The sequence below is a fragment of the Triturus cristatus genome, chromosome 7, assembly GCF_964204655.1.
Source record: "Triturus cristatus chromosome 7, aTriCri1.1, whole genome shotgun sequence".
Classification (NCBI taxonomy): Eukaryota; Metazoa; Chordata; class Amphibia; order Caudata; family Salamandridae; genus Triturus; species Triturus cristatus.
Window position 1 is genome coordinate 447,959,920 of NC_140590.1, and position 23,738 is coordinate 447,983,657.

Below are 23,738 nucleotides of genomic sequence, written 5' to 3' on the forward strand. Positions count from 1 at the left end.
AAGGCAATCCCTTAAATTCATCTGCCCCTCTCAATCTAAATTAATCTGCCCCTCTCAATCTAGTCATTGGTCATTTTGATCTTTTCCTTAGTACTTGACTTGTTAAATTAACCTCTTATTGGAGAAAGATCCCCCTAGCAAATCACTTGCCTAGATCACATGCTCATCCACTCTGACCACATGCAATACACAGCAAGAAACGGAAGATCTCTGGTGGTTCCCGCCAACCCCATAGTTCGGGACTCACCAATACTTGAAATTGCTGATTCTAAGTTTAAAAACATACCTCTAACCAATTTATCTTTGGCTGAACACAAGTTAAGGCAAGGCCATTAATAACACACAGAAATACTGTTCACCCCAGTGAGCAAAATTGCTTTTTTCGTGAATGATGATATTTGGGCAGAATCATATTATACAATATGTGAAATCACACCTCCAAAGTGGGCCAATTTGCTGCCTGGGACGTTTGTTTCTGTGTAGAATTCTAATATAGCACTGAGTTTAAATTAGTTGAAAAGGGACTCATGTGGTCCCTCAACACCAGTTGAGGGTGGACCTCTGAATGCCTTCTCTGGGGTGTGCATGGTTCCACTTGAACCCTATCAGCACCCCCATGGGTCTTGAATAAATCTGCCTAAAACATCAATATTGTGCTCTTATTCTCTGTGTTTTCCTCCTGCCCCTGTTGACACTAATGACAAGAGATGGGACTCATTTGCATGGGACACCTCCCATGGTGAATGAGCCTCTCCCCCTTAGTAGAGCACCTGCAGTGAAGAGTGGCGCTTTAACTGCCAACCTTTGCATTATGAGCGTTTCAATAGTGCAGGAATGTGTCCGGGCTACTGAAAATGTACTGATGGCTGCATTTCAGCAAGCACAGTGATAGGCAAGTGTAATTGTGTACACCAAGTGGGTCCAACACTGGCCCACAAACACTATATCCTTGCCAGATTTCATGATGTTCACATGGGGCTAATTTACAGGCAGTGAGTCTTGCTGGGCATCATTGGTATAGTTAATATGTTTCATGAAAATCTGGTGCTGCTTCACCTCTTGTGTACTGAAGCTGGACATCCATGCATGATACAGTGACACATAAGCAAGTGTTACCCTTCCAATACACCTAAGGGCATGAGAAGCGGGCCCATGCTTTACTCGACGCTGTAGTGATTACATGAGGTGCAGTAGATGGACAATTGCATCCACTGAGCATCACCTCGTAGGAATGTGAAATTTCTCATTCTTGTCCCTACAAACATTCAAGTGTCAATGGGAAAGCTGGGGGCAGAGTAATCTGTTTCATCCCTCTGCAGAGTGCCTGACTCCCAGTGCGGACCAGCCATCTTCTGCTATTTCAAGATACGGTGGCATCTAAATTCTAGATGTACAATCATTTGTTATATTACAGATGACAGGAGGCAATACTGCTTACTCCCATGAATTACAGGCTCCCAATAAGGAAAGCGGTCTCCCTCTAAAGATGCCCATGCTTTCTGAGAGCAGCCAGCGTGGTCAGACTCCCACACAGAAAGTTCAGTTACCATGCATATGTAAATTGATACTTGTATAGCGCACTACTCACCCGCAAGGGTCTCAAGGCACTTGTACAAATACCGCTGTGGAACCCATCCTGGCTTTCCCTGTGAGGCGTCCACTCCTAGGCACCCCCAAGGTGGAGGCCAGGCATCCTTAGCGTTGTGGGGGCCGTTGTGGAGATTAAGCAAGCTATTGCCCAGAGTTGCAGAGTGGGACTCCATGATTGGAATAGGCACCGAGGCGAGAATTATCAGGTCCGTGGAATTTTTGAGCCCAAGACCCGCTGAGGCGGGGAATTGAACCCTGGTCCCGGGCCAGACCTCTGCATCAGGGTCTGTCGCTCTAACCATTGAGCCACACTTCTCCACCCATAGGAACCAGAAAACGAATGTTCACACTGCTTTACCAATACAAATAACAAAATAACAAGTACAGCCATCCTCATTATTTTCTCCTTTCACCATAATGAAACAAAGCAAGAAATGTAAACCTAGAATGGCGGAGGCAATGCTTACAGCTTGCGAGTATACCTGCCTTTGATTGCTACAAGCAGAGCATGCACCAGCCAACAATTGATTTTCAGATCATGTCCTGTGAAGCTGGGCTTCTAAGTGTTTCAGATGTTCCTCTCACTTGACCTTCACCGTTGTTATCGCTCGCCCTTGACCAGGAAGAAAGCGCACGGTATACGTCAGTCCTATTGTATATCAACTGCTGTGGAACTCATGTCAGCGCGGCTACATTTTTCTGTATCCAGTTACGTGTTATAGAAAATGTTGACCTTTAGTGAACTGGGGAGTCTGAGCCTCACAAGCATTTCTTGTGATGTAGACAGAATGTGCACTGACTGTGTGCATAGGTGAACACCTCCAACTCCAATGAAAAATGGAGGAAGCCACTGAAACACGAAATAAAAGCTGGCCTAGACATTTTGGGTCGAAACAATATCACCAGACAAACCATAACCTGACTTTTCTGGGGTGCGCAAAATATCGACGATCAAAGCACTTAGCATGACTTCATCTTAGACTCAAATGTGTGCCCACTGCAAGGATGCATCAGAGAAGCTTAGCTTTTTATCCATTCCACACATGCTAACATCAGGAAAAAATCTACCAGCTGCCCACGTTTGCTAACTTTATGAATGTTATTCACATTTCACCACATTTCCTAAGAACTCTTTCATTCATTAATCAACGGATGTGTGTTTTTATGCCTGTGAGGGTCCCTGTTTTTATGTATAAACTTGACGTGCATCTCTTTGTTTCTTATCTATCTATCTATCTATCTATCTATCTATCTATCTATCTATCTATCTATCTATCTATCTATCTATCTATCTATCTATCTATCTATCTATCTATCTATCTATCTATCTATCTATCTATCTATCTATCTATCTATCTATCTATCTATCTATCTATCTATCTATCGGTATGTATATTGAGCTACCCTGCTATTCCTTTCCATCATCCATCACTGTGTGTACATCTATCTATTTTTCTGTCGCTCTGTCTGTGTGCCCATCTGTCTGTCTCTCTGTGGCTCTGCCTCTTTCGTATACTTGTTAATATGTATCTATCACATCAATATATCTGACTGTTTGCTTCTCAGTCAACTGACCACCACTAGCCACACAATCCCTTCTCTCTCCCCCTATACACCTCCATCCGTTTCATGAGCAGCGACACGGTGTGTCTCCATTTGATAACCATCTGTGAAGCAGCAATAAAGGCTTGCCATAAAACATTCGAAACTTTAATCCCTTCATGGAATTATGAGTCTGCACAAAGGCTACAGTACGTAAAACACAGCATAAGGATTGTCGAGCAGACCCCATCATGTGTGTTCTGTTTGCTCGCCAAGTCAGGAGCCACGCCAAACCGGTGGTGAGTAACACCTTTCGACCGGCAGCAGGCTCTCTGTCGAACAATATCATATCACACTGTCACTGGCTGCATTCCGAGCCCAGCGTCCAACCCAAGCTTCCAGGAGCACTCGCGAGAGACCCCACACACGTCAGTTTAGACAACAACCATATTTAGGAGAAGGAAATGTGCACTGTACCCTTCAGATGTCCTCTTCCCAGTGTGACAAATCCAGACGAGATGAAGTTATGCAGATCAGGTCCTCCACCTCGATACATATCCTTCCCGTAGTGTCCTGGTGGAAAAGGCACATTCATGTATCAGTAGGATCCAAATGACAGTCGCTTTCCCATGCGGTGAAATGTGGTAAAATTGTGTGGAAAACAAGGTCTAGGGCACTTCATTGAGAAAGGGCCTTGCAGCTGCTCTGTGCTTTGTTAGAACATATGCCGATTATGCAGCAGCGTTCTGTATGATTACCAATCTTATCACAGGCAGATTGCCAGTGAAAAATAGTTTAAATTCACCTATAATGTGTGCTGTGACAGAGACACCTAAATGCAAATAGGGAAAAGGAGAAATGTTCAAGAATTGCCTGATAATATATTTTTCCATTATTGTAGAAGACCTAATGAGGGTAATAAAAAGATAAAGCTTCGAGAGACCAGAGTCAGACTATTTAGCGCTGTGATTGAACATTTAGGCACAGAGGCACCGTACACCAATAGGCGATAGAGTTTTCTGCTCAGTGAGAGGCCATTTTGCCCCAATAAAAGGCTGTTCTGACTATTTTAGGTACAAAGACATGAACACTGAAAATTGGATAACTTTATGAGTGAGTGAATCTAAAATATTGAATGGAAGAGAAGTTTCAATATAATATTGTGAATTTGTCATGTGATGCTGGAAGAGGAACAAAGCATAAGGCAGGCTTTGGGTGCTAAAATGAGGCTTTCTTGTCGTTCATTGATGATCAAGTGTACCTATATTTTTCCATTATGCCCTTTTAACCATGGCAGTAACCAGTGTTTGGCCGAAGAGCATAAGCGATTGAGAGACACCTCTGAAGGAGCCATTGCACACGGATCTGCCATGGAGAATCCCAGAGTGATTGCAGCTTCACTCATTCACCCTGGACATATCCTTCTCTTCCTCAGGTCTGCACAAGATAGTATGCGCCTCGAAGGACGCCTATGAACTCTTTCGGCTCTACGACTGTAAACACGAGTGATGTATGGCCATCGAGTCGCTGTTATTATGTAAAGCGCTCTCATCCCTCTCTCTGCTATAGAACCTGTTAAAGAATAATAAATGCGCTTCGAACAGAGGGCTGAATCTGCCTTTTCCTCTGCATTATGCATGTACAGAGCGCATCTCCAGAAATGCTTTCATGTGTCTGGTCTGTGAAGAGCATTTAAATTCACTATGCAGTTTTGATGCATTACAATGTGTGTTGTTTTCACTCCTAGACTTTTGTTGCAGGAAAAGGGGATTTCTGAATATTTTCAGCATAAAAATCCTGACTACAATGTCAACTAAAGCAGAAAGGTAAACATGTATATGTCATTTATTTGGGATTTTAGAAGCAATGCAGAAGTCTCGCACTATCCTTTTAGCATTCACTCACATGACATTAGTTGTTGAATCATCAGGAATTATGGGCAAATCTATTCGACTTGACCTGGTGATTTCACCCACTACCCCCTAAACAGGGATATGACAAATGTGAAAGAGAGAGCTAGTGAAGTGCAAGATAGAAGACAAAGTTGAGTTACATGTTTTTAAAAATGCACGGTAAAGGTACTCTCGAAAATGGAACAAGTGAAAACATCAGAAACACAGCAGACTGACGACTTTCATTAGCAACAGGCTTGAGGCCTGCAGCTTGTCACCGAACTGTTGACAAAACACCATCAGCGACACATCTCACGAATACACTTTCATTTACAATACAGGATGGCATTGCAGAAGCAGTTCCACAGAGCAGTTAGTCCACAGAGACAGGTACATGGGCGTGTAAACTGCGAACAAGACAGGCCATAATCAGAGAAGGCACAGACTGTTAAAAACCTTGCGCACAGAGCTCAACAGCACACTTAAAACACAACATACAAATGTTACCTGATGCTGCCTGCAAGACTGGTGCTTGCCCAATCACGTTGCACAAACATGGACTAAAGAGAGACTTTTCGGGTGAAATCGCGGTTAAGATGTGGGAGAGCAGCATCAAGGTGAGACAAGGTACACTGGTGTACCTCATTCTGGCGTCCAGCAGGTTAGGTTTGCACAGAAACATGGTTAGGGTCTCAGGTTGCATGACACATTCCTACATAGGCCATCTCTCCACAGGCCGTAGTGACATCAATTCGAGGCCCTGGTGGCGTTGGCACCCGAAGCTGGAGTACGACCTGTGTCATACTGCACTTTATCCTCACACATTTCACCAGGCATAACCCGCTAGTATTTGTGCTGGTTCCATATCGTACCCCAGTATAAGGTGCGAAGTCAGTATGTGGTGGTAATACCACACTCAGTAGATACCACACAGTGTGGTAACAGCTTTTACTAGAAGGTCCATTACCTGCCCAAATATTGAGCAGCTTCTAATTTTCGACTTTAGATGATACATTTTTTGTTAGATACCCAGACTGTGAGTGCATTAGGACTGCATTCACATTCCTTGTAGGATGTGCGTCTGGTTACGGGGTGAGATTCCTGAAAACTGAAGCAGACCACACAAATCACCAATTCCCTGCTCATTCATGCTACACACATGCATGTTAACCGGAATTCAAAATGATTTTACACCAGTGCAGGTATACACAAAAACGTAAGTCTCTTTAAATGGGACACCCGGAGTCACAAATTCGAGATTTTCGTTGGAGAGCCATTGACTCCAATATAAAAATGTGCCAATGTGGTGGACGTTTTGCATCGGTAACTCAAGTAAAGGGTAGAAAATGGATGAAAGAGGTAGTTTGGGTTTCTAATGCAAAAGAAATTTGGATAATTTTATTTAACTTTATTGGATTCTAAAACTAGTGCAGGTGCTCGTATGTTTAGAGAAGGGGGAATGTGCTCAAACCTCACAGATAGGGTGCATGGGAAAATGTTCACGTCAAGAACATATATTCTCTGTTGTGAAAAAGGAGAATTTTTTTTTTTAAACTTAAGGCATTTAGTGAATTTTCGGACAGGTCTCAGGAAGTAGACTTCAACCTGGACGTCATACTGTTCCCCCATCCTTTGCAGTTACTCCATCATCAGATGTTTACAGATGTTACACATTTTTATTCTGGGAACACCTGTGAAGCTGCCAATCTAAGACAGATAAAGAGTCCGGGCGTCTGGCTTGGTAACACCCTCCCTGTGGACTGGCAGGCCAAAAAACGTGCAGGAAGGTGCTACGGCATTCTTAGAATGCCCAGGAAGGTGTTAGATCTCTCCCCTTCCCTTCCAGAAGGCTCATCATTCAGGCCCTGATAAAGTCACACCTCGTCTAAGTGAACTCTGTGTATTTCGGATCTCTTCGTTATGTATTTAAAAGGTTGCAAGCAATTCTAAATGCTGCACCCGCCTCCTCCTGAACACCCCAAGGCATTATTCAGCCAAAAGGGCACTGGCTGAACTTCACTGGCTCCTTGTGGAGCAGTGGGTGCAGTTCAAGGCACTCGATATTGCGCACAAAGCCCTCCACAGCTAAGTCCCCCAGCTGTTACAACCCTTGAGCAGGCCCTGCATTCCTGGTAAGCCACTCAGATCATCCAATGCTCATCGTCTGCCAGCACCGAACACTATCCGATCAAGATGGGCAGACGTTCATTTGATCGACTGGCTCCCAAACCATGGAATTCCTGACGATCAGACTATGTCTAAAGGACCTAGAATGATCTTTCAGAAAGGCCCTGATAGCCTGGCTGTGGGTGAACCAGCCTTCTCCGAGCCCTGACGCAGATGCGGTTGGTGTCATGTTGGGTTTTTAGCAGTGGGAAGCCCCTGGGCAGCCAGGCGCGCTACAAGTCCAAGAGGACACAATGGAATAGAGTAGATATTTCTCCTGGGACGGCAATGCTTGAGGGACCCATGCCTATCAAAATAAGAGCCTCGTGTTTCTAGCCCCTCTTCCGTACCTCACTTGTAGCTACCTGACCACACTGATGGCTTCTGAAACCTAGGTCAATCAATAATTTCAGCGAAGCCATTCACAGCTATGCCTTCCCATGCCGGCGCAGTAACACCCCAGCGCTGAGCTATTTCCACCGGGTATCAAATGTCTTTTTCGATCCGATTAACACCTTAGTTTCAACAAGTCCTAGCAAAGCTAAGAAGTCTATCTTTGGCCGACACCCATTTGGCTTTGCCAAAGCTTGTTTTGTTATGTGTTTTGTAAAACTGTTGTGCTGGGGTAGCTGCGAGGCCTTCGCTAATATAAAAAAATGGCTGCAGGCAAAAATATATATTTTTTAACTAAAAAAAGAACAGATTGCCATAGTTATTCCTCCGCTAAAGGGAACAGTTTTTCTTCTGAAAGTGTTGTTTGTGAAGCAGCAAAATGAGGCCACTAATAGTGAAGATAGGCAACGGCTTCATTGCACTAAGTCTGTACCTTGGGCTCTAGTCCTCGAAGGAACATTTTGAATGGCACAATAACAGGTCAATGAATGGAGAGGGCTTGCTGAAAGCCCGTAAAAGTAAAAACATTATATATATATATATATATATACACATATATGTATATAAAATCAAACGGTCTTGGCTAATGCCAAACCTAAAACAGGGATTAATGTGCACGTTTGTGGCTGTTAGGCATGTGTTAATTCCAGAGGGAGCATGATTTACTGTTGGCTGCTACAAAGCTCCTGCGTCAACATGGGCGCAATCACCGTTATAATTTTAACACACACACCTGAGTTTAAGTGATCTCTTGCCACCCTCATGCCTACTCTAACATTAGATACATCAGGTGTCATGACACATTCCACCCATGTCCACGACACACACATCAGTAGCAGTGGCGTAGCAGACAGTCCGCCTCAGGCAGCACGAGTTTTGGGGGTTATGGCCTCCTCCCAGCTCTTACCTGCCAGTCTCGGGGCGGCAATCCCCAGCCCCCCAGGCCCCAGGCCCCCTTCAATGCCGCCTCCGCGGGCAGCAAACGCAGGGGCGGCCCGGACGTTCCAAGGTCTAGAGACACCCGTTGTAAGACCAGTTTTGACTCCTACATCACACAGGGCGACTACCTCACTCCACGTCATTACGGGGACCATTTGCATTCCTGGGCTTTTCACCTTCAAAGAATTGCTAGCAGGTGTGTTAGTCAAATTAGACCATTGGATGCAAAACCAACACGGGGGACCAATAATGCATTAGACTTTCATGCCAAAGCCCAGGACTGGAAAAACTGCTCATAATGACTGTGAGTGAGAAAGGAACCCTGTAGGACACAGTTACAGCACTCTGATCCCCCAGATTGTGAACCAAAATGGGCCTAAAATCTCGGAAAAAACGCATAACTGTTTCCACTGGTTTAAGAAACGTTTCTCTCTCTGATCTCTACTTCCCTGACTGAATAACACCCACTGACACAATGCCTTATTTATTTGCCAGGGAGAACCGAAAGGTTTCATCGCCAGGGAGGAGCTGGGCGATTTATCACTTATAGAAACAATTAGGGCTTCATGGACCAGTACATTCCAGACCTGCTGATGTCAGCCTTCTCGTCTCAGGTCCAGCTGATGAAGACATATAGCGACAGGAGACGCACAGCACGGATAGAGAGAGCACAGAAGCCAGACGCTCAGCCATGGGGACACTTAGCACAGAAGGCCAACTTCCGGAGCCTACCTAGCACGTTAGCGTGTTGAGCTTTGTCCATGCTCACCGGCACGTCCGAGGAGCGCCGAGCCACTGCAAGAGAGAAATTAACCCCAGGGTTGACATTAGAAAGTAGCATTATGTCGTTGAACTTATGGTTGGAATACATACATAACACGATTTCCTGTTCCCAGGCGTGAATCCCAGCTGGGCAGCCTCATCCTTTCATCTTTCCCAGGGGGATGAAATGAGGGCAAATATAATTGGATAGTTCACGAGAGAAAATAAAATGTGCTTTTCAAATACCTGATGGCATTCCTGACTCCAGCCTGAATTGATACAGTAACGAATTAATTGTTTCTTAAATGTGGGTATAATAATGCGATTATGACACCCTTACAGAACATATGTATCAGGCAACATCTCACCAATCGTCATATTTTATTTGAACATAATGCTGCTAGCTACATTACACCTAAATAACATTGCAAAGATAATCCAGACTTAGGGGCAAAAACAAAGCGGCATATGTTCAAGGAAATGGCGCAGCTCGATGCTGCGGCAACTTTTTCAGTGCCTCGCTGCGCCATTCCAAAAACACTGCGATGTGCCTTATTTGCAAGAATACGACGCACAACTGTATTTTCCCTTACGCTGGTGCTAAAAATAGCTGCCTTGCGTCATAGTGCAGGGGGGCCTGCATTGCAGGAATGATTGCTTATGTGCAGGAAGGTATGCCTTCCTGCGCACATACATTCAATATTGGCGATTTGCTGCTTCTATTGTGCTGCATTCTGCAGCACACAAAGAAGTAGCAAATAATTATTTGATGATTTTTTTGGGTAGGAAAGAACAAAAAGCGTTTTGCTCTTTCTATTCTGCAGCACACATAGAAAAAGCGAAAACGAGGAGAAATAAAAGTATTTCTCCCCATTGCGCCAGTCTAACACCTGCTTTTGCATGGCATTCGTTTTTAGCCCCGCCTCAGATTTACACATCCTTGTAAATCTGGGGCAGATCCTCAGAAAGCAATGGGTGCTGCGATGGAACACCCACAGCAACACTCATGCCCCTTACATGCGGACACCTGCCTGAAAAGGTGTCATATTTGCAAAGCGGCGTTAATACCGCTTTGTTAATATGGTGCAGGGCATTGCGCCACAGGAATGTCTAAAAAGTGATGTTCCGGTGGTGCAGTCCCCTTGTAAAAAGGCCCCAAAGTGGCACCCAAATAAGGATTGCCATTAGCGCAGATTTACTGGACTCCTGAGTTGCTTTCCCATAAAACAATTCACACGGAGAAACCTGTCAAAATGTGTGTGCTGAAAGAGGCTGAAAAGAGGCAAAGCAGGCAGTAATTTGGGGCAGTTTTACAGAGGCAGAGATCTCCCCGCAGGCGGAGGCAGTGACTGTCTGTTCTTGCCTCCAGCAGGATTGCTGTCTGTTCCCTGAGACCGCTGCAATATCGCTTGTATGAAATGAGGGTGTGGCCCCCCCATGAGAATGCACACGCTTACATTGAGCACTGGCACAAGCTGTATTACAGAATGGGCAGCACAAGCGTCTGTGGCTCCTTTTCTAATACCAAAGTGCACCAGAGGCACAAGACGCCACCAGATAACGTGGCACCCAGTCCGCAAGGTTCAAAGCTGCATACTCTGCCTCATTACAACCGCCACAACTCAGACTCTGTAATGTTGTAATGATGCCAGGCTGTAAGTACTTTCCCCCCCCCACAGACTCTCTGGAGACGTTCTACTTGCAATTAGAACCTTTATTAACTTTATAGGATACCTAAGGAGAGAGCGCCGGGCAACACGCTCCGATCGCGTCCCTCGTTCGCGCCGCTCTGCTCGCGCATGCGCGGTAGCGTCCGACGTCCGCTACGCGCCTCTACGTCCCTCCGTAGTGCGCGCGTCCACTAGACCGCGACACTACATATCTCCCCCTTTTCACACCACTCACACAAAGTCCCCGACCCGGAGGTCAGTCCATTTCAAAGTCTCTGAACTTAGATGGTCTCACCACTGCTCTTCCCCCCCGGGTGTGTCTTACCGGAGTGGAATGTCCTTCTCGGCTTCCCTCTGTGGCCAGGCCTCCGTCAGTACCCTTCGGAGTGCCCGGACTCTCTTTCTCTTTTACCTCGCCATCTTCTCTCGTGGTCTCCCCCAAGGGTCTTCTCCCTGAGTTGTCTCTCTCTCTCTCTTGCTCACCGCCCATGTCCTCTCCGGGGCCTCCTTCGGATGAGTCTGTGTCCTTTATCACCCCCTCTGCCGGGGTTTCCCCTTCCGTGCACTCTCGGGGCCACTGTAAGATCTTATTGCATTTGGCCATGCGCTCGTGTGACCACACGTTACCGTCACTGAGCAGTGCCGCCCGGTCATACACCTCTTCTACTCTGAGGGGTGGGGAGTATTTGCTTTCTCCTTTCCGCTTAAGGACGGCCAGCTTCACTCTGACCCACTCCCCTTTTTCCAACGCCGCATCTGTTGTCTTCTTGTGGCGGTTGTAGTGCTCCGTGTAGATGCGTTGTGCCTTCTGCAGGTTGTGCTGCACCACTGCTGGGGACCATTTGCTGGTGATGGTCTTCTCCTGCCATGCCACATTGTCTTTGGTAAAGGGTTGCCGCCCCCGTAAGATCTGGAAGGGACTGTACCCCGTTCCGGTGGGGGTGATGCGGTATGCCCATATCGTGCTGAGCACCTCCTTTTCCCAGTCTTTACCTCTTGTGATGGCCGCCTGTATGGAGCCCATCAGCACCCTGTTAAACCTCTCTACTTGTCCATTGCTGGATGGGTGGTATATCGAGGTGTGTTTGAGTATTATGCCATTCCTGTTCGCAAACGTGACCCACTTGTCGGAGATGAACTGGGGGCCATTGTCGCTGATAATGCTCCTGGGTATGCCTTCCCGAAGGAACATCGCCTTGAGGAAGCGTAGTATCTCGTCCGTGTCCATGACCTCGTTGATGTGCACTTCTGGCCATTTCGAGTATTTATCCACTAGTACACATAGATATTTGGGGATGCCTTGGTCGTCCAATATTGGTCCCAGGATGTCTACTGCTACCTCTTCCCACGGGTTGCTGGGGTTAGTGAATTTCCCTAGGGGTGGTCTCATTGGTTTGAGAGTCTTGTCTGCCCCTTGGCATTGCGCGCAGTCCTTCACGTGCCTCTCCACATGCGTGTCCATTCCTGGCCACCAGTAAGTTTGTTTTGTTCTGGCCTTTGTCTTCACAATTCCCAGGTGGCCTTCGTGAAGTATGGCTAGCAGGGTAGGTACGATGTTCTCCGGCGGCACCACCCTGTCACCCCTGTAGACGAATACTCCATCGTTGCCCACCGACAGCTCTTCTCTGACTTCGTAAAACTGCCTGATTTTTGGGCCTTGTCTCCTCCTGTCCGGCCATCCCCGTACAATGCACGCCTTGATTTCTTCCATGTCGGCATCTACCTCATATGCGTCCTTCCAGTCCTGCCTACTGATGGCCTTTTCCGGATCGTCCGTCAGAGCCACCATCTCGTCGTCGTCTTCCCTGTCGTTGGAAGCGCTGTCCATCGCCGATGCCCTGCTGAGGTAGTCCGCTATTTTGTTCCTGGAGCCCGGGATGTACTCCACGTCGTACCTGTACTCCAGGAGTTTCAGTGTCATTTTCGCTATCCGGGGCGTGGCGCTGGCATGGCCATCTGATGTCAGTACTTTCACGAGAGGCTTGTGATCTGTCTTCACCTGGAATCTGGTCCCCCACAGGAACTGACGGTACTTCGCCATGGCCCACACTACCGCTAGCATCTCTTTCTCTATCACGCTGAACTTTTGTTCCGATGCTGTCAGCGTCTGGGACGCGAAGCTGATCGTCTCCGTTCTGCCTTCTGGTCTTTCCTGCATGAGCACGGCTCCCAGCCCCTTTTCACTCGCGTCCGTCATCAATATCGACCGCCCCTGGGGGTCGAATCCTTGCAGTGGGATCGCTCCACCAATCTCCCGTTTCACTGTGTCGAACTCTTCTTGCGTCTCCTCCGTCCATCTGAACGCCGTCTTGTCCCTCGTGAGCTGCCGCATGTGGTGGGTTTTCGTGGCAAAGTGGTGGACGAATTTACTGTAATACTCTGCCATCCCTAGAAACGACCGTACTTCCTCCTTGGATGTGGGTGGCGGTGCTTCGCAGATGGCTTTTACGTTCCCTCTCTTCGGCGTTATTCCTTGTGCCCCTATCTCATGTCCCAGGTAGGTGACAGATGTCATCCCAAAATGGCACTTCTCCCACTCTGCTGTGAGGCCCTTCTCCTCCAGGATCTTCAGTACTGCCGACAGTTTCCTGTCGTGGTCCTCCTGCTCCGTCCCCATCACTAAGATGTCGTCCTGAAAGTATTGCACTCCCTCAATGTCCTTGAATAGGCGGGCCATCAGCTTCTGGAACACCGCCGCTGCCGAGGCGAGACCGAAGGGCATGCGGCAGAATTGGTAGCAGCCGAACGGCGTGATGAACGATGTCAACTTTTTGCTTGTCGGATGTAGTGCTACTTGATGGTACGCCGATTGCAAGTCTATGGTGGAGAACCATTTTACTCCTTTCGTGCGGGCCAACATTTCCTCAATGCGTGGCAAGGGGAACTTCTCCACCACTATGCACTTGTTCAACTCCCTGAGGTCCACACAGAGGCGCACTTTGCCTGACGGTTTCATGGCCACCACCAAGGGAGCCAACCACTCCGCGCTGTCAATGGGCTCAATGATTCCTCCTTCTTCCAGTCGGAGGAGCTCCTGTTGCACCGCTTCCCTAACGGCAATCGGGATGTTCCGTACCTTGTGCGCGACTGGCCGTGCGTTGTCTTTGAGAACGATTTTGTGGGAGAACTTCTCCAGCCTCCCTATCTTCCCGCCGAAGACCTTCGGGTGCCCGCTCCGCCATTTTCCTGCTGTCGACTCCTCTCCGTCCAGCGTCGCCAGCACTTGGGTGTCCCCTCCTGCGTTCAGCTGTATTCCCAACACTCCCTGGTCCATCCAGCCCAGGACTGACGGTCCTTTCTCCGCGACGTACAGCTTGCAGATCGCACTCCTCTCCTTGAACTGGAACTTCATTGTCTTGAACCCTACCATCGGGATTGGGTCCCCTGTGTAGGTGACTGGTCGAATGTCGGGGGGTTCTAGATGTGCGCCCCACGTGGGTCTGAACTTCTCGCTCCATACTGAACGTTGAATGATCGTGTAAGGAGATCCTGAGTCCGCCACGATGGTGATGGGTATGCCTCCTACTATCATGTCGCATTGGGGCTTGCACGATCTTCTCTCCTCTATGCCCAGTACCTGGTCTTCAATACACAGGACTTCCTCGTCTTCTTCACGGCCTCCTGCTTCTTCCCCATCGTCCTGTGCCACGAACTTCACCGCCTGCTGTCTTCCTTTCCTGCGGCAAACCTTCTCGTAATGGCCGACTAGGCCGCAGAACGCGCACTTGGCTCTGAATGCGGGACACCGTTTGTCGTGCGCTGCATGATTCGAGCTGCCGCACCTGTAGCATTTCATGGCCTCGCCTTTGCTCTGTTTCCATGTCGGTCCGGGTCTCGGTTTCCCCGTGGCCGCTCCTCTGTACTCCCCCGTCGTTTGTTTCCCCCGCGCCTGGTGGTCCGCGTCGTCTACTTTGTTGACTGTGAGTCTGGGGGCCTGTTCTCTTTTGGCTGCTTCCGCACAGCGTTTTGTTAGCTCCGCTCTCTTCACTATGGCGATCACTTCGTTCAGCGTTGCATCTCCATTCGCCCATAGTTTGTCCTGTACTGACTTGCTGGTCGTGTGCATGACGATCTGGTCCTTGATGAATTCGTCCTGCAGTCCGCCATACCTGCACGTCATCGCCAGCTTCCGCAGCGCCGCCACGTAGTCATCCACGGATTCTCCCGCTTCTTGCTTCCTCTGCTGGAAGTTATAACGGTCGATGGAGGTGCACACTGCTGGTCGGTAGTGGTTGTCTAAATCTTCTATGGCGTGGGTGAACACGTCTGTGTCTCCTCCTGGTCTGGTGATCGGTGTGAGATTTTGGAACACCCTTATCCCTTCTGGTCCTAGGTTGTGTAGGAGTATCCTCTTCCTCCTGGCGCTAGAGAACGCCTCCTCGTTCTCATCTTCTAGCGCTTCCAGGTAGTTTCTGAAGTACTCCCTCCAGTCTTCCCACTTCATTATGGGTTCTCCCGGGCGTGGTAGGAAAGGTATCGGCGTCGTCAGGGTCGCTGACTGTGCACTCATTTTTGCGTCCACTTGCTTCCGTGGGCTACCAGGTGCGTCCGTCCCCACTCCCCCTGCTTCGGGTACCTGGGACTGCGTTCGAGCCGGCTGCTCCGTCGTCCCCTGACTCCGCCAGGATCTCTTCTGCGACTCCGCCGTCCGTCCGCGATATCCCCTACCACGTGGCTGGCTCTTCGTTGCCCACGTGCCACTCTCCGGCTTCTATCTGCCTCTGCCGCGCTCTCCCGGTGTGTAGGTGTCTGCTGTTTAGTCTCTCCGGTCTCTCACCGCGTATGGTGGTGTTTCTCCTGGTGGGATTCTCTCTGATGCAGGTTAGGGGGGCACCTTCCGCCTGTTGCATCTGGGGTTCTTCTCGTCCCAGTCTCGTCGCCACTGTAATGTTGTAATGATGCCAGGCTGTAAGTACTTTCCCCCCCCCACAGACTCTCTGGAGACGTTCTACTTGCAATTAGAACCTTTATTAACTTTATAGGATACCTAAGGATAGAGCGCCGGGCAACACGCTCCGATCGCGTCCCTCGTTCGCGCCGCTCTGCTCGCACATGCGCGGTAGCGTCCGACGTCCGCTACGCGCCTCTACGTCCCTCCGTAGTGCGCGCGTCCACTAGACCGCGACACTACAGACTCCACATTTATTCCCTGGGCTTGGAAATTCCTCCCACTGCAATAGCGGTATTTCCACATGTAGTGCTGATGCCAGAAATCCATGGGCGCTCATACTGAGACACTCCCTGCTTCTGTTCTTTCTTAGTGAACATGTTAATTTACATTTAGCAGAGATGAGCAGAGAGTTCATGAATACGTGACTGTGGTGTTGAAAACCCCTGATTTGAGTTCATATTTCAGCTAAAGTCACTTGTTAGCATCCACGAAAAACCTGTTCTTTAGCAAAAAACAGAGACATATGAAACTGCTTGACTGAAAGCAGTTGACCCAAATTACCAAATGCATGAATGTTTTTTTTTCTTTAAATTTTGCTCGGCTGTTATGTAGAATTCAACGTAGGTCACGTGTTTACCATGTGATCTCCCCACCGATTCTGTAAAAGTTCATGATATGCAGGCAGAGGCGTGATCTGTCTTCTTGGGTACATTCCCCTGCCTGCCTGGCGTGGGAGCCAGGCATTGAATTCTGCACACACAGATCACCGTCAGAATAAAAATGTAGACTGCTGCAAATTAAATCAGCTGTGCCTGGTTATCCTCAGATGTATATTATATCATGAAACATACACAGCGTGCAAAGATCCTTAAAACATTGCATCAAATGTTAAATAAATATGAAATAAATATGAAATGCTTTCTGCACAGAGGACAGTAATTCAGTCACACGCCTGCTGCACTGGGTGCATCCATGGCAGCTCAAAGAATGTTTAATCTGAGTTAATTTGCTATTCATGGAGGAAAAGCTTTGTTTGTGAAATCATCTCAAGCAAGAGGAATATTTGTAGCGCTCTATGAAGGTACCCAGTAATGACAACATAAACTCTTCTCCAGAGCAGTGCTATAAACAACGTGTTAAAAGAAGAAAGACTTGGTGTGTAACGCATTAAAAGAAGAAAGACTTGGTGTGTAACGCATTAAAAGAAGAAAGACTTGGTGTGTGACGCAGGGATGAGATCCGGCTCCATTAGTCTCCAGTGGAATTCCTGAAACCGAACGGCATGAATTGTATCTGTGCTGGGGACCAGTGGGAGAAGTGTATCTGTAGTGCACGAGGGAAGGAGTTTAATAGGAACCTCTATGATGGTGTAGGGAGCAGAGCACTCTGCATTGGACTAGAAATACGTTTTCGATTACAATTACCTTCCTTCTTAAGTGATGACCCCCAAAACACCATGCACAGGAAAAAAAAGTCCTTTCTTTCTTGATTGAACACCCACATACTGAACAATAGACTTACATCAGGTTGTTTCTTAACATCTGACTCCCAAATACTAGATAAATGCACCCTCTACTCTTTCCCACAGTTTTCACACACTTCCTTGAACAAACACTCACTTTTTATCTGCATGGAATCCTTCTAACGGGTGACACCTGCCTTTCCAATGCAATCCTGACAGCCTTAGGCCGCCATCACTTAGCAACACAATTCCTTTTCCCAGCATGTGACTGAAGAAAAAACATTGGCCAAGCATGGAAGCAGGATTTCTTCCCTGAATACGCATGGGCTGCTAGATACCTTTGATACGACGTACCTCATTACTGCCCCACAGGCCCTACAATACCCTATGGGATTGTCAAATGAATTGCAAAACTGGGGTATCTCCTCCCTGAGAGACCAAACACTGGTAGCGGTGGTTGAACGCCACTGATGCAAACAACTTCTCCTTCATTTGGGTATGTCTCCCCCTCTGTCAAATATAATCAGAGGCCGGACTCTTGGCGGGACAATAGGCACATCTAAACATACCCTTAAAACCATGCAAAAACGGGTGGCAGCAAACTGGAATTGCCTTAATATCTGAAAATGGAATCCCTGACTAAGGCCTCAAAGCGTAAGTAACAGTGATTATGTCTCTGGTCACAAATACCTCTCAATTCATCCACAACCTAGGAATTCCCACTTTCTCTCATTCTTTTGACAAATTCAGTAAATATGCTGGCCATTATTTATTTTTAAGCTGCTAGCGTATAGCTCTCTAAAGCTGCTTCATCTCCCAGATTTCAATACCTGGACCATCCCATCTTGGGATCCCTGATAGGCCTGGTGGCCTGGGTGTGAGTTGTCTCAGTGGCTTCACTCAGTGGGCCCACAGTACCGCCTCCCGCAACCCCCACACACACGGACGTGTGCCCTTAGCCCAGGGTGCCATCTCCCACTGGCTCCTGGTTCCTCTGTGACTGAGCTGATTATTCTCATCTCAGAATCCAGGGCACACGTTCCTTGTCCCTTTCAATCACATTGAAAAAGTCACAAGAAACTCTTCTCGTTGGTGCTCAATTACTGTAGCTTTCTTCTCATGACCTTTGACGAATCTGCCTCACAACTAGTTTACACTTCACCCACCACGCGTGTGTGGGGCAAAGACTAGAGGGTGATGATTTACAAAATCTACACTGGATCTTCTTGTTGCCTATCAACAACTAAATATTTCTATATGCTGGAAGCAATTAATACAGTAAACACAATAAACACATGCCAGCATCAAATACGCACATAGTGCCACCAACTCAATGCTCAGAGGATCCATAAACTGAAGGACCTCCCTTGGGTAGTCTTCTCATGTTTAAAGCCTAAAGTCGATTATCCTTCGTCACTAGCAGTCAGAAATGCACGCAACAAGCATGCTTACTGAAATGACATTAATCCCCACTCTCCTACCTTCTCTCGGCCGCTTTACTTATCACTTACCAACCACGCACAACCTGTATCTACTCCACCACCACCACCACCAGTATTTATTTATTTATTTATTTAAGACGTTTTATATAGTGCTGGCCTGACCCTCGGGTTTCGGAGCGCTTTACAGCAGGAAACATTGCATAGATTCAACAACACAAAACAGTAGAGTGACACAATATCAGTGCAAGACAGACTGAGTCTTTGTAGTCCTTCGGAGCCTTGGCGTTGGAGCAGAGCGCGGTGTCAGCTAGCTGCTCCGATTGATCCTATCCACTCCCTAGGGAACGGTTGAGGAACAAGATTTTGAGTTGGCTTTTGAATTTTACAAAGGAGGGAATGGTTCTGATGTGGGGGGGAATAGAGTTCCAGATTTTTGGAGCGTTACCGGCGAAGGACCGCTCTGCAGTTCTTTGTTTTCGAGTTTTTGGTGGGATGAGTAGAAGTGAGTTTGAGCTTCTGAGATTCCTAGCCTGACCGGCTTTTTTGAATTTTTTTGCCAGATATTCGGGTTTGCCGGTGTGTAGTGCTTTATGAGTGAGGCAGGCTGATCTGAAGCTAATCCGCATTTCGACCGGAAGCCACTTAAGTTCCCTGAGTGCAGGAGAAATGTGGTCAAAGTAGTTTGGAGAGAGTCTCCATGTAGATGTTAAAGAGTTGTGGGGATAGCACTGAGCCTTGAGGGACACCCTTGTTGACTTGGTGGAGGTCGGAAGTGCAGTTTTTGATTTTGATTTTTTGCGTGCGATTGTGCAGGAAGGAGGAGAACCATTGGAGGACCACTTCGCCAAGGCCGGCTCTTTCTTGGAGAGCCCTAAGGAGCAGATTGTGATCTACCGTGTCAAATGCTGCCGAGAGGTCAAGGAGTATAAGGAGGCAGCATTGGTCAGAGTCAAGTGATCTGTGGATATCGTCAATGATGTTGAGGATCGCGGTTTCTGTGCTACAGCCTTTTCTGAAGCCAGATTGGTGGGAGTCCAGTAGGTTGATGTTGTTCAGGTGTTGGGTTAGTTGTTGGAGAACGCATCTTTCTAGGGTTTTGGACAGAAGGGGGAGATGTGGAACAGGTCTAAAGTTATTCAGTTCTGTAGTGTCAAGGCCGGGTTTTTTCAGCAAGGGTGTGACTTGTCCCATTTTAAGGCAGTCTGGAACGACTCCATTTTTTAAGGAACTATTTATGATTGTGCACCAAAGCGGGGCTAGGGCGCGCTTCAGTTTTTTGGTCAGTAGGGGAGGAATGGGGTCTAGGACATGAGCTGATGGTTTGGAGGTGGAGATCAGCGTGACAATCTCGGATTCTTGTATGGGGTGGAAGCTGAGCCAGGAATTGGAGGAGGTACCGGGAGAGAAGTCGAGCGACCCGGACATGATGCTTCTTGTAGGGTGTGTATTGATGATGTCGAGTGTAAGTTCGATCTTATTGATTTTATCCTTGAAAAAGTTGGTGAAGTTGTCGCAGAGTTCTTTGGACGCCTGTATAGAGGAGTTCACGGGTTTGGAGGTTTGTCTCCTGATGATGCTATAGAGCTCTTTAGGTCTATTTTTTGCGCTGTCCAGCGCTGAGTGGAAAAAGCTGGATTTCTTGTTTTTTATGTGGTTGTTGTACTTCCTACGGGCTGTTTTGAGTTGTTCACGGAGGATGGAGGTAGGGTTATTCCTCCAGTTTTTTTCTTTGGCTCTTAGTTTTCTCCTTTCAGAATTGAGGTCAGAGTTGAACCATGACCTGGATGGAATAGCTCTGCTTTTTTCAGTTTTTAGGGGAGCAAGCTGATCAAGCATGGTCACAAGCTTTGAGTTGTAACGATCGGTGAGTTCAGCTGTGGAGAGGAGGTCGTTGGTTTGGGGAAGAAGCAAGCTTATCCTTTCTTCAAGGATTTCCATGGGAATCTGTGAGAAGTTTCTGATCCATTTGGGAGGGTCTTGCAAAGGCGGTTGAGAGACAGTTTGTTGGTTGATGTGGAATAAGATCATGTGGTGGTCCTACCAGTCCACGGGGAGTATGTGGTTGATTGTAATTGTGTTTCATTGAGCGATGATGGCATCCAGGGTGGTTCCTTTGTAGTGTGTCTCCTTCGCGCAGTATTGGGTTAAATTGTTGTCATGGAGGAGATTGGATAGCGTTTGAATTAGCGGGTTGGTAGTTTCATTCCACCGCAGGTTAAGGTCACCAAGGATTAGGTAGTTGGCATCTCCTAGTGCACATTGAGCTATCAGGTCAGATAAGTGCTCCCCGAATATGGAGGTGTTGCCTGGTGGATGGTAAAGAAGGTGGCAGAGCAGAGTTCCATTATCTTTGGTCTTTATGTTGGTTGAGAGACATTCAAATGTGTTGTATTTGCAGGATTCTATTTCCGAGATGACCATGTTGTCTTTATGGAGGATAGCTACACCTCCCCCTCGTTGGTCTTTTCTGTCTTTGTTAATAATGGAAAAACCTGGGGGCACAAGCATGTCTAAGCATGGTGAGGAGAACTCATTGACCCAGGTCTCTGTGATGAATGCGATGTCGATGTCCTGTGAGAGGATGGCTTCTGCTAGTTCCGTAGCATGCATGGACGCCGACCTGCAATTAATGAGCAAGCAGTTGGTGGAAGGCTCTTCATAGCTGGGGATCATTGCTTTGGGGGCCCTAGGGAGGGTGGAGAGGCAGGGCAGTCTAGGGTTTTTTTTGCAAGGAAGGTCTTTTCGGAAACCCGTGATCACTTGGATTTTGGGGAGTTGGTGTGAGGTGTGCCATATGAGGAGGCTAGATCAGCTGCTTCTTTGTCCGTCATTGCAGCTTCTGTCCTATTGGCTCTTGAAGTCAGAGGCTCGATATTGGTATTTGAGCGTCTCTGAGTCCTAGTGGAGAGGGCTGAGTTTCTCAGGGAATTTTGTGACCAGGTTTCCGCGACCGGTCTTGGTAGCCTCTGCAATCGTGTCCCGGTGGTTGCTGAGGGCCCGGTAGGGCACTTGTGGTGGTTGGTGTTGAATGTAGAGGGTACCCAGGGGGGGGGATTGGATGGACCTGCGTTCCTTGTCTAGGTTGGAGATGATTTCGGACAAGCCCCGGGAGATCGAGTCTATCTGGCTTTCTAGTGACGTGAGACGCTGTCCCATGGAGTTGTGTGAGGGGGTGAGGGCGTCTTGGGGGGATTCGCCCTGTGTGGTGTAGTTCGTGTTTATGGAATGTTGTCTATCCTTCATTGTGTAAGACATGGTGTCGCTTTTTGGGATCAAGCGAGGAGGGTGAGTTGGGTCAATGTGTGAGTTCAGATTTCTGAGATCTGTGTGAGCGCTAGTGTGGTTAAAGGTCACTGTCGGCAGAGCTTGTTCACAGGGTTGTGGTGGATGGGTCCGGTTAGGAAGAGGGTTAGTACTTTCTTTAGGAAGTTGGAGAGCATGCTTTGTGGAGGCGCCGTAGTGGGGGATGCCTCGGGGGAGGTGGGTAGCGGGGGCGCAGGGTGGGGTGGCGATAGTTTGAGTATCCCTTGGGAGCTGGGATAATGCGGGTCGAGGCAGGTGGGGGAGAGTGGAACGGAGTGTGGGAAAGAGGGAGTCGAAAGCCTCCAGGTTCTCGTTATTTGCCTGAATGAGAACAGTGCCGTTAGTGTAGATGGGCACGGACGTGATCCCTCTACTTGATGGACGATTAGGGAGCAAAGATGTTAGTTTGCAGCTGTGTGGGGTGGTTGTGGTTTTGGAGATGTAGAGTTGTGCTCTGAGAGTGGTGTTCCAGTCTTCTGGTCTCTCAGTGTGGAAGATTAAGTCCATCTTAATCAGTCCTTTAGAGGAGCAGTGGTATATGTCTGAAAATAGGGTTTCCCTGTGCTGTCTAATCAGTTTCTGCTTGAAATTTCGTCGTGCTCTAGCAGACAGGTTGGGGGGAAGTTAATAGTGTATGTGTTCGCGCTATGAGGTTTCAGGTGGGTCGGTAGGGGTTGGTTGGGGTGCATTAGCGTGTCCAGAGCCATAGTATGGAGGGTGACGGGGTTCCACTCTTTGTAAATAAGGAAGGTACTCATCACTGACCAACATGTGGCAACCAAATGTTTAATGCATTGCTTTTTTGCCATCATGCTTTGTAAAAAATAAAATAATATAAGTGCTGCATTGCGACTCATCGCTTGGTCCCCTGCCCGCTTTAAGCACGTTCATTTAACCCGATTTAAATCTGAGTTGGTGCTTTATTTTTAGGGAGTACAGCTCGCAAAGAGTGGGCAGGGCTTGTCTCTTTCTATTATGACCGGTGTTGTCTGCAAATAAAGCACTAACTCCAAGAAATAGCAGGTTAAATGGATTAACTTTCCACGTTGCAGGCGCATAAAACAGGCTTTGCCCTGCACCAGAAAAGCTCATCATGGAATGGTCCCAGATGTTCATCTCCAGTGATGGAATAGATGATGTCACTGGCGATGTGATGTTTTCCATGTAAATGTTTCAGTTAATTTCTCACGCCGAAAGGGTGAGCACTTAGCTCCAATTGATTCGGTGGATCTTGAGCGAAAATGTAAAACCGCTATATTAATGTACACCATGGAGCAATATTTCCTAGGTACATGGATGATATGATTGATAGCTCTATACATTTATCTGGCCACAACTAACCTAACACAGTTTGTCAGAACAATTTTTAGTTAAACAGCTAAATTGTTAGCACTTGATCGGGCTTTATACACCACAGTCAATGATGTCAGTTTCTGTTCATGTCATCTCACTTATTGAAATGCCATCAAGGTCCAAAGGCATGTTATGTCGCGCCTTCTGATGTGATGAATCAGCCCTGCAGCATTTAACTCTACCCTAGGTTTCTTGGGTATCTTTAGACACACCTACGTTGTGGGAAGGTGGGTGCCTATTATCATCCAACAAAAATCAAATACGGAAGTGAATGTATAGATGTATAAATAATCAATTTAGAAAGTAGCAAAAAAAATCTATAGCATTTCATTG

At 47.6% G+C, this 23,738-nt stretch overlaps 1 protein-coding gene across 3 annotated transcripts in view; it reads right to left on the bottom strand.

The window, feature by feature from the left end:
- The window catches only part of SHISA6 (shisa family member 6), a 1,379,883-nt gene that overhangs the window by 923,227 nt on the left and 432,918 nt on the right, over window positions 1-23,738 (bottom strand). For 2 of the 3 annotated variants that reach the window (XM_085616776.1, XM_085616778.1), the window contains exons 4-5: window positions 9,255-9,317; window positions 3,610-3,705 (exon numbers count right to left, since the gene is read on the bottom strand). In XM_085616776.1, the coding sequence (XP_085472902.1) occupies window positions 3,610-3,705; window positions 9,255-9,317 (159 nt within the window). The remainder of the gene's footprint in view (window positions 1-3,609; window positions 3,706-9,254; window positions 9,318-23,738) is intronic. The other variant, XM_085616777.1, reaches the window with a different exon arrangement.